Source organism: Meleagris gallopavo, chromosome Z (assembly GCF_000146605.3).
Source record: "Meleagris gallopavo isolate NT-WF06-2002-E0010 breed Aviagen turkey brand Nicholas breeding stock chromosome Z, Turkey_5.1, whole genome shotgun sequence".
NCBI lineage: Eukaryota > Metazoa > Chordata > Aves > Galliformes > Phasianidae > Meleagris > Meleagris gallopavo.
In genome coordinates this window covers 30,783,385-30,799,233 of record NC_015041.2, presented here as the reverse complement: position 1 = coordinate 30,799,233, position 15,849 = coordinate 30,783,385, and the positions used below count along the sequence as shown (strand labels likewise).

General features: G+C 35.1%; 1 protein-coding gene across 2 annotated transcripts in view; it reads right to left on the bottom strand.

Annotated features, from left to right (window-relative positions):
- DENND4C (DENN domain containing 4C) overlaps positions 1-15,849 on the bottom strand; it is a 65,410-nt gene that overhangs the window by 35,666 nt on the left and 13,895 nt on the right. For both annotated transcript variants that reach the window (XM_031557312.1, XM_010725695.3), the window contains exons 3-12: positions 12,539-12,791; positions 11,648-11,717; positions 10,268-10,437; positions 8,624-8,865; positions 7,684-7,750; positions 7,026-7,084; positions 5,635-5,779; positions 5,099-5,274; positions 2,446-2,546; positions 350-568 (exon numbers count right to left, since the gene is read on the bottom strand). In XM_031557312.1, coding sequence (XP_031413172.1) covers positions 350-568; positions 2,446-2,546; positions 5,099-5,274; positions 5,635-5,779; positions 7,026-7,084; positions 7,684-7,750; positions 8,624-8,865; positions 10,268-10,437; positions 11,648-11,717; positions 12,539-12,791 — 1,502 coding nt within the window. The remainder of the gene's footprint in view (positions 1-349; positions 569-2,445; positions 2,547-5,098; positions 5,275-5,634; positions 5,780-7,025; positions 7,085-7,683; positions 7,751-8,623; positions 8,866-10,267; positions 10,438-11,647; positions 11,718-12,538; positions 12,792-15,849) is intronic.

The following is a 15,849-nucleotide window of genomic DNA, read 5'->3' as shown; positions in this document are numbered from 1 at the left end:
AAAAAAAAAAAAAAAAAATTATTTGCTCTTCATTACTAGGCATTTTTACTACGTCCAATTTGAAAGACATTCTTTATTTCCTAAGAGGCGCCCTTAGAGATATGCCAAGCAGAAAGGGCATCCCACTGTTCTCTCAATATCAGAGCTCTTAAAAAAAATGAGAATTCCTGTTTACACATATCAATGTTCTAATCAATTTTGAATAGTTGATTTTATATAACTGCAATTCTAAATATAGCCATAAGTTTCACAACCAAAGAAAAATCTAAACTTTGAAGTTAAACAGCTCCATGATTCTGAAGCTGTAACACTGTCAGTGTTATCAGTGGCTGATTTATCTCAACCTCACCTTGATGATCAAACAAAGAATCAGCAGCAGTTGCTTTATTCGAAGGTGCCTGGGTGATAGGTTTAAGGAATGTTCTGTAACCCTTTAAAATAGATGCCATAAAGCGCAGGAAAGCTTCCTGGATCTCCATCTCGAGTTCTGTCATCTTCTTCTGCCAGGAAAAATCTGCTTCAATAGGAGTCATCTCCACTGCAGAACCTTCTTGAGTTTTCCTGTGAACTAGCAAACAGCAATACATAGAATCCTGTATTAAAACGCAGTGCAGGTGAATAGACAACTTTTGCAAGATGTTGATGAAGGTGTGATTTTTTGATTTTTTTTTATTGCCCATATTCAGAAATTACCTACACTGCAAACTAGATTTTCCCTTGGCCCATGATTACTTTCCAATTGATCAGGTTCATGTAAGAAATAGTTACTTTAGCAGCTGCTTATGTGTTTTTCCTAACTTATGAAGCCCTCTGTGGCCTGAGATCACAAAGAGATTCTCTGCTAATACTACCACATACACCCAACTAAATGTTGTTTTTCAGTAATACATCAACTGAAACACAAAGGAGTGATTGAAGCAAATGGTGAACAAAAGTAGATGACATCCAGAGTTTACTCTGGCATTCTTCAAGAAAAAAGAGAGTAGCAGAAACTGCTGAAAATTCAACTTGCAACAGATTACTGTTCCAGATTTATAAGACTTATATAAAAGTAAATAATAACATAAAATAACAAAAGAACATTGGTTCTGCTCCACTTAACATTGGCAAACAGCTTGCAGCATTTATAGACATAGATTGCTCTGAAAATAATGCCTCCATGGAAACTACAACAGCTACACAGAGCAAACAACACTATATGATAGAGCAACAGAACACTATTTTTCAACATACAACCATTAACTATGCATTTTCATCAGTGATGAACAACAGCCTGCATGCCAACTTCATAAAAATCTGCACCAGCCAGGATGACCAACTGTTTCATAGCTGCTATGTCACTGCTAAAACACACCACTCACCACCTGACTGTGCTCATATCTGCTGTTTGGTGTCCATAAACACTCAGCAAGAATCAATGAATGTCAATGGATGCCATTTATTCCTCATGGAGGAAATCAGTTCTATATCCTTGCTTCATCCACACCTTCATATCAGATGCCATTTTGTCAGACTACCCCTCTGCTATCATCTGTTGCTCAGAGGTACACAATTATAATTTGTAATGAAATGTTGTTGAGAAGGTTCAACCTCTACTGCCATACCACCACCATCTGCCTCTGATATGGTGGGCTAACACAACAAAATAGGAGGCATTAGTTTTAGAGCACTCCCTGTATCACGTAGAGCATATGGGATTTCCTGCTGACAAAACAATACAAAAAAATTGATGTTTTCTAATAGATTAGGTAAAGACTATCTGAAAAACAAAACAAATAAACAAATCCAAGTCAAGAAAGCCCAAATCCTAATTAATGCATTTTTCTGTAGCTCACCAACTTTGAATATCTGTTGTATACCTATGAAGCTGTAACTATCCCTGTTATAACAAAGCAACTGAACAAACTCTGAACCATCCTATCTTGAAGATTCTATCTAGACAGATAGAAGCTATGCATGAAATACGCTTAGTCAGATACAAGTTTGTTTTTATCTTTCCAAATTATTAATTTGATGACCAGTTTTTTTCCTTTTGACAAAATACTTAGTCAATATTTTGCTTCCTGATTATTTTCGTAGTCAGCATTTGAGATATTCACCAGTATCTGCACAATACCTGAAGCACTGAGCATGTAAGTAAGATACTGGTCATTTCCTCTACTATTTTTTTTTTATCAGATTCATGAACATGGCTGACACTGAGATACAAATGTTTAAAAAAATTTAAAAATTCCAAATATGAGGAATCACAGGAAAAGAAAAAAAAGCAAAAGAAAAGAGAAATTTACATCACATTTTACAAAGAAGTACTTACATTTATATGCTAATTATAATTTAAGACTTGTAGATGTGTATCAGAAAATTTAGTAGTTCTTTTAATATTTATTTTCCCTGCTTATGCAGTTTCTGTTCTTATCCCTTCCCATTTTATTTTATATATTTCACCTGCTGCCAGCTGTGGGTGCAGCTTCTTTAAGGTGCTGAGCAGACTTTTACATGGCTTCTTAGGAAACTGCTTCCAGTTTGTGCTCTTCTTGTCATCTGATCTAAAAAGCGAGGTGGATAAAAGAATATATAAAAATACAGACCATATAGAAAAAGAATTACTTACATTGGACTACATTAATTCATTTTCAGAAAAAGGAATTTATTTAAAAAGAAATCTGTCCACTGCCCCTGTTTATCTGAAATGAAATTTGGAAAAAAAAAAAAAAGGCAGAAGATTGATATCAACTCAGAATTTCTTTTCAGTATAAACTGAATTATGAGTCAAGTGTTCTTCAGTCTGGTAGGAGGACCTGCATTAATACTTGATTTAGACTTTTTGTTTGAAGTTTCACATTGTTGACTTCCCTTTCAGAATTTTTATCACTCTCACTGGTACAATCCAGGAACACCAATCTGTATGTGATTACTAATTATACTATAGTATACTTCCTTACTGCTATTGATACAAATTAACATCATTTTGGAATACAGTATGAACTTGTTGAAAGAGAGGGAGAGACTGCAAATTTAGCATTCTGCATCAATGCATTCAAATGGCATAGACATACCACTTAAGAAGGGAGCCCAAGTTTCATCAATTAAAAATGCTTGCAGATGTCATCTCCCATTTTATTTATTCTTTCCCCATCACAACAGCATGCCTTTAAACAGTGTGTTTTTGTTCCAAAAATGCAAAAAAAAAAACCACAAAAAAACAAATTCTCAAATTTGCACCCAAGAAAGGATACTTTCCTTAACAAGTTTTTGATGTTACTTTCAAAGACAGTAGAAAACATCCAACAAAAAACATTAAGGAAGATGTTGAATGAATAAAAGACATTCAGTATTTCTGACTGTAAATGAAGCTTCAATCTATCATAAGGAAGATACCAGCAAACCTCTCCTAAAAACACCAAGTCAGACACATTGATGTACTAGACAGCATTGAATTCTTCAGATGCTTTTCCTGAATTGTGTAAAAGCTGTGCATAAAATAAAATCGAATATTAATACTCCCTGAAAGTTTTAAAATTCTATATGATCTTCAGCACTATCTCACATTTACTTCATGTCAAATGTAAGACATTCAATTTCTCTGTAAGTCAAGTAAATGGTATAAATGATATATATAGAAAACTGAAAGCAAAAGATGATCAGCAGATAAGCTACTGAAAAAGAAATGGACTTATAAGACACAGGGAAAAAGTGTCAGAGTCTTTTCAGATGAATAGAAATGAGGTCAATAATTAGAATATTTTTAGCTCAGTATCCAAAAACCAATGCAGTAAGGTTTGCACTCGATCTTTCTGTCACTCATTCCAACAGAATCTTGACATTTTTCTCTCTTCTCTACTACTACTTTTATGTGCTTCATTTTTCTGCAACCCAGACTTTAATTTTCATTCTTGTCGTGAATAAACAACCAACCAACCAGATACTTTTCTTCATATAAACAATTTAGCTTCATTGCATTTGTTCAATATGTTGTTCTTTCATAATATGTTACGATTTGATATAAAACAGTGAAACAAGGACTGAGGAGAAGAAAAAGGCAAATAAAATGAACAAAATCTGCTTTGCTGTTTACTACTTTCTTTGGTGCTAGTAATAAAACATGCACCTTTAGCAATTTAAAAGAAGCATTTGCTTCAGTAGAACATCACAGAAAGGGCTTTTTTGACAATGAAAGCAGAAAAGCATTCAACTGACCCAGGAAACTAATTTTGACTCAAGTGAGTAAAAATGACAATCAAGAGTTAAAGTGATACAAGATGAAGTTATGATTGTATTTTCCTAACAAAAAAAATGTGCATATTATTTACTTACACACACTTTCATCTTTAAGTAGCTTAGAAATTCTTTCTACGTATGATCTAACAGACTAAAATGGAAAGATAACTCAGCAACTTAAGAAAATAAAAAACTTATTCTTAATTCAGTTACCAGCACTCCCATTACGATCTACTACAAAATGAAGTTATTCTAGATAAGCCTCTCCTAGAGAAAATGTGGAAAAACTTGTCAGGCAATACCTTTACTTGAAAAAGGCATTAAAACATAATTAAATGAAAATATTATGTACCAAATGTAGGCAGTCCAAAGCATCTTGCTTGTTTGATCTCACTGAGAACTCAGCTCTTGTAACTTAAGAAAAATTAACACTTTATTAACACTGACAAAGTGTCCTCACTGCAAGACAGCATCGAAAACTGCCACGAAGAGTCCTGAAACTTTCCTGTTCATACCAATACTTAGTAAATACATGCAAACCAAGCTCCAAAGTGGTGGAGCCAAAATGAAAACATATAAAACAGTGGGATAATAAGAATAAAATCTTCTTATATGGCTTTTCCAGCACATTTTCCTAGTTGAGTACATTATAATTGCTACTTCATTTATAACAGTACCTGCATCATGTATTTTTCAGCAGCCCCAAGTGGTGACCCTTGCTTCAATAAATTTTAAGTCTCTAAGAAACGTGTGAAATGAGAAAAAGAATAGTGGGCAGGCAGAAACAATTAGACAAAATAGGTTTTAAATCAAATCTTCTCTAACGTAGTTTACCAATCTCTGCATCTACAGATAAATGTAAAAACCCCATATAACTTACATGTACACCATGTTTGTGTCTAAGTCAATGCACACAATATCCTGTGGTGGATCATACAGATCAAAATATCGTGAATCAACTCCAACAATAAATGGAACAGGTGCACTGAGTACGGTGGCCAGAGACAAAGGACAGAGGGGGATATATGGACATTGCCACTGAAATGGAAATATCATCTGAAGGAAAAATGAAATGAAACCAATGCATTAAAAAAGGACAACAGCTATTACACAATAAAAAAAGGTGAAGTTGTTACATGCAGTAAGCTGAAACTGCTATGAACCTTGGTTTACTGTAAAAAAAAAAAAAAAAGACTATATTTGATCACTTTTTACACCACATTTCTTAAATATTTATGAAAAACATTGATCATTTCAATAGTTACAATTAGACATGCTAGGGTATTTTAACTAAATGATATTGCTAGGAAAAATGATCAGTTGATGCATCAAGCATTCTAATTTATGTCAGCTTCACAGTAATAAAGGAGTTTGCAGCAATTTCCCTCGCTACTGTACCGAACATTTTGTACTTACAGCTACTACAGCTTCAGCAACTCCTGTCAACACAGCCGGTCTAAGAGAATGAAGGAGGATCTTGCCTTCTAACAATACGAACAGTAACAGGGTAGCACAGTTTTCCGGTCCAAGATTCATGAGTAGAGTGCTGAAGTTTGCTCCACTAAGGGGTGAGTGGAAAAGGGGAAAAAAAGAACTTCTGATGGCTGTTTTGGACCTAGCAGTTGAGTAATCTTAATACGATTATCACACACAAAATAGCTGGACAACTATCACGCCAACACAAGACTTGTACTGCCACAGAGAAACCTAAACTCAAAATTCACTCTTAAAGAAACTTACAATATAACACACTGACACTGTGCTTTTTATAGCTCTATAATATGTGCACAGGCATCTAAGTTTTTGTAACAATACAACAGATTTAAGGTATTATCAACTAACACAAGTACAAAATAACACTAATAGTTCCAAACAATGAGATAAAGGCAAAAATCATGCACTGCAGTATCCATTTTAGTATCAGAGTATCAAAACTAATACTAATCAAGTAAAAAAAAAAAACAATCCATCCTTCTGATATTAAAATGTGTTTAGTTTCTGCAATTCAATCTCCATTTCATTTGTTTGGATACTGTTCAGACATTTCAGGAATTTTATTGATATCTGTCAGAGGATTAGAGAGATATAAAATCTGTCCTTTGAATAGCTTACATCTTACTTTGCAGCTTGGTGTCTGGCTACAATTTTTTCCTTAAATGGCTGTGTAATGGATGTGATTAAACACTAGATCTTTCTGCATATGGAATATTATGTATGTTAATATTTAAGGAAAAAAAATTAAAAAAGGGATATTTTGGTTTTTAACTTAAAAATGAAATCAAAGAAAATAAAAAGTCAAGTCACATCTATGGGGATCTCCAGCCCTAGAAGAGTAGACAGTACTCCCAGAGGCTGCAGTAACTCTCAACCACAAATATCAATTTTAAGGTATAATTTTCCATTTCCAAAATGTTTGCGCATTGATTGATTTCAAGTAATTGCTTGATAAAACTGTCTCCCACAGATCCATGAAAGGGATAAATAATGCAAGATTTTAAAAAGTCTCTGTGGTATTAAAATATTGCTTGCTACATATATTCCAAAGATATATGTATTTCAATATCTTGTATTTTTCCCCATAGCCTAATTCTTACTTCTACAATGATCTGGCAATCTGTCTTCATTTCAGAATCAGAATATTATTCTTTCATAAGGCATGGGTCTATGACAAAACAAAAACAATGCCTGGTATTCAAAAAATGTATTAAGCTTTCTGCTTAAGAGAATTAATAATACTGTAGCAGTGTTTGCCTCATTTCTATTTGGCTCAGGATGTTTCAAGCAGCAAACAGATTAAGCATTAATACCTTAATGGCAGTGGAGTAGAAACTGGCTGGGACAATATTAATGCATCATGTGCAGAAAGCTGAAACACATAAAAAAGCATTATTACTAAGAACAATTCCAAACTTAGCGAAGTATAATATTTAAATCCATAATATTGGTAGGTAGGGTCACAATGTCACACAAGAGATGCAAATCAGAAAATCTTCAGAGCTTCTGTTCACTAAGTCAACAAGTTTGTACTAGTTACCAGGATCATTCTCGTAAATTACAGGTAACTGTTTATGACTCAGTGTTGAACATGTAACTGCTGCTAGGTGATTAAACAAAGCAGAGGAGACAGTGCCACAGGGGAATAACATTTGACCAACAATAGTTGGCGGAAAAGTGACATAAACAACTCCCCAGTGACATAACGCAAATGATGTCTATAAAATGAAAGAGCAACGTATTACAGAAATTTCAAAAGCACAAGCAGGACAGCTTCTGCAGTTTATATCACCCACTGTTATACAAAAGTGTAAGAGAAGAAGATTCTACCCACCAGTTTCCCCTCAGCTCCTTACAGCAGTATATTCAAAACTGAGTAATAAAAACAGCATGAAAAAAAATCCAGGCTTTTGAAGGCAAGAAGGGTTTGTCAATACTGTAAATAAAATTGAAAGCAAAAATTTTGCTTACCTGCACAAGAATTCTTGGTCTTTGTGGTGAAGGGAAAGGTATATTGTGCATAAAATGGGAAATGTGCCTGAAAAAGAAAGGTAAGACCTTAGAAAACTAGAACTGGGGACTAAGCAGGGACTGAATACAGTGTTTGTCAGATGATTCTGGAATACCTATGTTTCTGTACATTCTAGAAGTGCATTTGCTATTTATTTACTGTTTTGCTACATTCAGAAGCCTATTTACACAAATTGAAACAAAGAAGGCCTACTCACCCACATTTCATGAAAAGCAAAAAGTTAATATTGGCAGTTTCAAATACGTGCACAAAATACAAAAACACAATGGCCTTTAGGCAAACTGGTAGTGAAACTCCAAACTACAAAGTTTCTAACGAGGCTTAGCTAGGAAAAGCAAAATACTTCATTGCTGGAAGTCTAATGCAGTTTTAAAGATAACAGATTTCAGTGAACTTTTAGGACTCCACACAACAAAAATTAACCTTTGTAAAGTTTTATATTTTTATAGACAGACATGTAGGGAACAGAGCAATCATCTGCATTATTTGCAGTGTTTTAATACCGACACAGACATACATTGCTAATGCAGTCTCTGCGTTTGTGTTTAATAATTTAAAGTACAAAACAGTAAGCACTGGCATGTTGCTTGTAGCTCAGAAATGTTCTGAATCTGAGAACTTTAAATGACAGGTAAACAGGCTCCAGAAATTCTAGCAGAAAAGCAATGGTAAAATCTGGTTCACAATCCAGTTCACACTCCTACCACTGTAAAACCTACTCAGATTAACCAGAAGAAACAACTATTTCTATCAGTACAATACAAGCTACACAGTGCAAGAGACAGGGCAAATATAGCAGCTATGAAAGCATGACATATAGATCAGATGACCACCTAAGCTGATATCTATACATATTGATTTGAAAAATAATGAACGTACTTTTCAATGGGAAGAGGATGAGGTCCAGAGACAGAGAGCTTGTAGATGAACATAAGAAATTTTCGAAATGCATCAAAGAAAGGCCAGTGTGAAAGAAGGCAGATACATTTATTAGAATTGATGGACTTGGAAGTAACCACTTTTCTCTCTACAGCTGTCAGGAGACCCAACTGCAATTGTTGCTTTTCTGTTAGCAGCTCCCGAGGATAAGGCTCATAAAACTGAATAGCAGCACCATAAACCTAAAAGATGAAGAAACACAGCTGAGTAAATCAAGTATTTAACGGGAGATTGGGTTAGAAGTTTTGAACCATTCGTAAGCCATTGGTGCTTGCACACAATACTTGGTAGCTTGCTAAACTACTTTTCCTTTATATACAACGTACAGTAAATATCCTTATAAAAGAAAATATATAACATTTTTGGACCCCTGTACCTCCCTTCCTCTTCTTCATGCCATTTTTCTTTAAGTATTTGCACTCAGTAAGATGGGACAACCTGCAAATGGACAAACAATCAGCTTTGACTACCACATCCTGACTAGCTGAAGGCTCAAACTTGCAGAGACGACCATTTTTCTTTTAAAAGAAGATAATACTGTACCACTTTGAAAAGATCATGAAGTACACTGACAGTCTTGACTAAAATGTCCTATCACACCCACCATGGAGACCAGATTTGGTGCCTTCCGGCTTTCATCTCTTTGGGCTATTGAAAGATGGACTGCGTGGGCAACATTTTCTTAGCAACAATGCCATCAAGAGCAGCTCGATTTTTTTTTTATTTTTTTAAATAAGCATGCAGGCTTGCAGGCTCCTGTTCATCACTGGCAAAAATGCATAGCTAGTAGCTGACAATGTTTACAAACATTGTTTCATAGCTCAGAATTTGCACAATCAAGTATTGCTATGGTGCTATGGTATATCTGCTGTAGTTTTCATGGAAATTAATATGTGGCATTACTTTCAGAGCAACCTATGTATAATCCTGCTTTTGTTGCACAGAGCAGACACTAACTTCATGCACATGGGCCTGAGTCACACAGCACATTTTTGGTGCCTGTGTGCGCTTGTTTATGTGAATTCCAACATCATGTATATGTGAATTCCAACCTAGTGAATTCCAACAGGAGATCTACACTTCTTGAGCACTTGTCACATACTTCCTCTTTGTACCTAACTTTCCTCTCCTCACTGTGCCCTTTTCTGGGAACTATTTTTCTGCTCACATACACAGATAGCTACAGAATCCATTCATACCAATTCAAAGGAGCTAGCTTTTGAGGTAATCACAGGGAAACCACAACTTAAACATTTTTGATACTTGATAAGTGATCATCACTTCAACATGGCTACCTTTGCGTTGCCAGAAACTTTTCTTGAAAGAACAGAAAAATCCACGTCCTGTGTTGTTAGTTTTACTAAGCATATCGTTCTACATACACATGACTAAATAGCACAAACTCTTTCATCTATTTCCTTTCCGTTTACATCTGTCTCATAATAAGGTTTATGACATAACAGTTTTCTAAGTGAAATATTTAATCATTTCTTTGGTAGTGGCTGTCAAACACAGAAGAGATTATGGATATTTTAATCAGCAAATTAAATTAAAGCAAAAAGCAGTCACAATGTGTAGCTATACCTTTTCTGCAGAAGAACAGGTCAGTACAAATGTTGAGAAGACTGGTAGTGGATATTTGGTTTGAGGGTCCCAGCATTCAATAGTAGCTCCCATAGGAAGGCAGAAGAGAGGTACAGACTCTGACAGTGGGAATGATTCATAGTTCTCTTGAGGATATCTGAAAATTAAGCCTTCAATATGGGAAAATGAAAAGTTAGTGAATTTGCTTTGCAAGCCCTATATAAGCTACACATTCTCCAAAATATGTCTGCTGCTTATCAGAACTTAACAGCTGAAGATTACACCTACAGAATAAACTCATTTAACAGTAAGGCTAAATCATCCTAGTAACAATTAGAAAGTTCACGTGAATGCTGAAAAATTCTCTTTCAATAACTGCTCAAGTATCTCTACATAGTAAAAACTAACCACTGAGTATTTTGACTTTGGGAATTATCTGTTATTTAAATGTGCCACTGAAACAGATTTTGTTACAAAGAAATCCCTATAAAGAAAGTGATAAATTACCTACTGTATAGCAGTGTCTCCACTGGAAATAAGGTAAACTAGCTATCTCCTCAAATTTTCTGCTAAGCACTTAATATGTTCAATTAAAAAAATTCTTTACTCTGTTTTCAGCAGTACAGCTAAGTCTTGCTTGTAGAAAATGGACACACAAGTATCAGTTCACTTTTGCAGTTCATCTCACTCATTTCATGTTACACTGACTTTGTTATCTATGCATTCAATTCCTATTTAGCAGTTTACTCGTCTCAAAGGAATTTCTTGCATTTAATGCTCAGCAGACACTACTTGGGAAGCTTTTTCAACTTCTTCAGGAAAAAAAATCAATAGCAATAAATTAAATATACATATAAAACCCAAACTTAAAAGGCTTTCCTGTCACTTATTTATTGTTACCCTCCTTTACTATGAAATAAGAGAATAGTTGTAGAACTTAAAATGAACACATTTAATTTGCAAATTCTTTGAAAGATGTTGATCTGGTATGAAACATTAAAGGAAATACAAATAAGGCTGACTGGAATTCTCAATTACTCCTACTCCATCACCACCAACACAACACAAAATATGAAGTAATTCATTACACATGCAGTACTTGCTATGCAGTCCATTTAAACTCCCAAGCTACCTATTCTGTCATGATATAAATGAAATAAACACAACATGTTCTTTCTATGAAGGCTTCCCTCCCCCATTCCTCTGGGAAAAACTGAGTTGAGCAGAGGAAGCATTAAAGGAGCTGATTTCAACTGACATGCTCTAGGAAGACAATTACAATAGATAACACTTGAGCTTTTAGAATTTTTTATTTATTTCAGAAGGTATTTGAATTCTTCTGCTAATACGTTCAGACAGTCTGCTTCTGAAATTACTTACCAGCTTTGTATGCTATAGAGTTAGAAGCTGGCACAGACTTCTTATAACAAAGGTATACACTGGAGCCCCACTGAAAGGCACAAAATTCATGGTAAGAACCAACAAAGATGACAATAGGCAAGAAATGAAGTATAAGCATTTGAATATACTCCCACTTACAAACAGAACAGAAACAAAGTATTACAGAACAAACACTACTGTTTGGCTACTGAGTGTATTTTACTCATAGAATGAAGAATTTGCCAGTCTCAAATTTTTAGAGATTGTGTATTTGCATAAAATAATCACACCACCACACTATTCTTTGACTTATTACCATGTCAGAACATAGAATTGTGAAGCAGATCACTTACAGCTTTCACACACACAGTTCTCTCGGTTACTTAAAGGCAGACTCATCAATGGTGGTAAAATTCTAAACAAGATCATTAGAAGCTTTAAACGTACTACCATAAACTGACTACTTACACAGGGTTTGGGTTTTGTGTTTTGTTTTGTTTTGTTTTTGTAGTTTGTCTACCATTTGAGGAAAAAAAATTGCATACTGCAGCCAGAGAAAACTAAATACAAAACAGACTAAATAAATATGAAGTGACTGAAAAAAAAAAAAAAAGTGTAAGCAGTAACTAACATTCTTATGTATCAATAGAAACAATTTATTAAGAAATTTCTTTTAATAGAAAAGGAAAAAAAAAATCAGAATAATAAATACTATAAAATTGTTCATACACATGGTATAAAGAGAGAGAGAATTATGCAGTCATAGAACACCAACTGAGCAGTGGCAAGAAGATTCCAAAGAACTACCTCTTTCGCGATTGTTTTCTTTTTTCTCTTACTTCATTTGCAATTAAAGAAAAAAAACAAAACTTAAAACGTCTAAATACTCACCATACCACAATTTAAATTCTTATCAACTTTGCAAAATGTATGAGGAGGAGTTTCTCCTTTGCTGGTAACAATAACACAGATATCTGTCACTGCCAATGAATTCTGAGGTCGTACTGAAGGAGCCCTTCGATATGTGATAAAGATCCGTTGAGAAGAAGCTGAACTATTGTTAACATTAGCACAACGACCATAAGGAGTAGCTTGAACCACTTCGCAGCCTGAAATGATACGTTCCTTCCCTTCATATAGAACCCTGCAGACAGGAAGGAAACAAAAATATTACTTGCATTCAGGTACGTACAAAACTATGTAGGCAAATGTAAGAACTAGTAGACAGTAGCATCTGCTTCACACAGTACATCTGAGTACTTCTTAGAAACAATTCCTATTAAAAAATTGTGTAGATGTAAGAGATACAGAAGTCTGCTTCCTATGGGGGAAAAAAGATAGTAATGGTTTATATTCATAGTTTGGTTAGTATTTCCAAGGCTATAACAAAAATGAATAAATAAACAAATAGCAGGCACATGCACACCAAAAAAATGCCCAACGCTACAGAGAAGGAAAAAATAATACATAATAACTAGAGCTGACTGTATTCCTAGAAAGCAGAATATATATCCTAAACACCCATACTGAAGCCTTCAAACAGTATCTGGATCTTTTTTAGCCAGATCAATAGCTTACATTGCTGTATTCTTACCTAAATGAGATAAAGTTTTGTACTTCTGTCCTTTCTGAACATGCAGCCCTTGAAATCTGACTATGACAAGAAACACTGGAAGTCAAACTACACATCTGTGTGTACTTTTAAACATACAAACATTAAGACAAGCTCAGTGTTCCACTCCTTATTCCAAATAGCAATGACTTTATTCTCTAGAGTACCTACAGAGTACCTGACATATTCAAACTGTTTTTCATGTTAAAATTTAGGAAAAATGTAATGAAACTGTAATGGATGTTTTTCAGTTTTCAAAGATTCAACCTGCAGTTTTCCCACAGGAAGGCAGGCATCTTTAACGTTCCTAAAGTTAAATGGTCCTAAATGTTTGACAGGCTGCTAGTAAGTACTAGTTGAAAGCTCAAGGTAGTCAGAGATATAAGCTAAAAAAGTTCTTTTTACAATACAATACAATAATTTTCTGAACTACCAAAATAACATACCTTTCAAAACTCTTTCAAGACTGTTGACCACTTTTAAAACAGTATGTATATAGAGGCATTTATATATATGCATACATAAATATTACTGTTTATTCAGATTCCACATAACAAAACATCCTGTCATAGTACTGAGGATGAGAACTATAAACCTGTAATTCTTAAACAAAACAAAGAGATCAAACAATTTGCTAGTCATTAGCCTGCAATACAAATCTATTCGGTTAGCTCATGGGAGACAACATGATCACCTTCAATAATTCTTTAAGACGTAAAGAGTTGGCTCAACACACTTTTGTTCCATTTAATTCAAGGTGTAACCCTGGATTCAAAAAGAGCATACCAGAAGTATTTCTGAGCTGTGTCACTTCCAAAATAGTACTCCACTAAATGTATCTAAAGAGAATATTAACAGACCATTCTCCAACGGAAGTTTCAGTCACATTTTATTTCAATTAAATGCATTTCCGTTAGAACACAACAACTTAAAGTTATCCAAAAAAACCTGTCAGCTGACATCTTTTGAGATGGAAGATCACATTAATTAGATGACTCTGGCAGTTCAATGTAACAGGTTTACATAGAATCACCAAGGTTTGAAAAGACCTATAAGATAATTTAGTCCAACCCTCCACCTACCACTAATAATTCGCCAGTAAGCCGTGTCCTTCAGTACGACACCTAAATGTTTCTTGAACACCTCCAGGGATGCTGACTCAATCACCTCCATGGACAGCCCATTCCTGCACCAGACCACTCTTTCAGAGAATAAATTCTTCCTAAAATCTAATCTGAACTTCCCCTATTGAAATTGAGGCCATTCCCTCTAGTGCTATCACTAGCTACACAGGAGAAGAGGCCAACCCTCACCTCGCCACAACCTCCCCTATTGTGTAGGGAACTATAAGGTCTCCTTCGAGCCTCCTCTTTCCCAGACTGAACACTCACACTTCTCCAGCCACTCCTCATAAGATTTGTGCTCCAGACCCCTCAGCAGTTTCAGTATCCTTCTCTGAACACACTCCAGGGCCTCAATGCCTTTCTTATAATGAGGGACACAAAACTGAACACAGTACTCAAGGTGTGGCCTCATCAGAGCCGAGTACAGGGAAATGAATATCCTGCACATAGCACTATTTCTGATACAAGCCAGGATGTCATTGGCTTCCTCGGCCACCTGGGCACACTGCTGGCTCATGTTCAGCTGAGAGTCAACCAACACCCCCAGGTCTACTTCTTCCACACAGTCTTCCATCCACTCTGCCCCAAGCCTGTAACACTGCCTGGGGTTGCTGTGGCCAAAGTACAGGACCCATTACTTGGTCTTGTTGAATTTCTTGAACTTGATGTGCACAAATGCTTCTAGAATATAAGAGGCTAACCAATTTTCAGGACTGTAACAGTGGAATCACTTCTCCCATAAAGCAAGAGAAAAAATGAAAGCTGTCCTGAAATTCCAACTATTTTTCTGTCCTTTAGAGTCCTTATGCAAAATAACTCTTCATAATTCTTATCTCATTTAAGATAAAGCAGAATACAAATATTATAGAATGAAAATACACTATGTACAATGGGGGTCAGAATTAGGGTCAAGCAGAGGGAAAAGAGTTACCTTCTATTTCTACTGGCACTACTATTACTATTTATCTAAACATGTAAGTGTACTTTATTATCCTGGGATGTTCCAAATACTCTATTGCAGTTGTCACACTAGTGGGTTTTAAGGAACAATGGAAGATGTTGGCTGGTGAGATAATCTCCATTTTATCTCAAGCTCCCTGAAACTCAAGTTCACATCTTTAATAAAGAAAAGTATTAGCTCAATCAATTCATGCAGACTTTCAGAAAACAGTTACACAGAATGAGATGCACTCTTGACACAGAAGCTCTAACCAAACTAAAGCTTCCAATTTAATTAATAAATTTAGTATTTATTTACATATATTTATTTGCATTAGTTACTAAACTTAAGCATTACTCAGTAATGTAAAAACTCTGCTTAAGGAAAGAAATTTAGGACTCTGTTTGATCTCTTCTACAGAAAGTGTTACAAAGATCAAAATCACTTATACTTAAATGCATTTATCTGTCAGCTTTCCCTCCATGTGAGAAACCATTTCTGGAATTCTCCTCTATGCCTAACAATT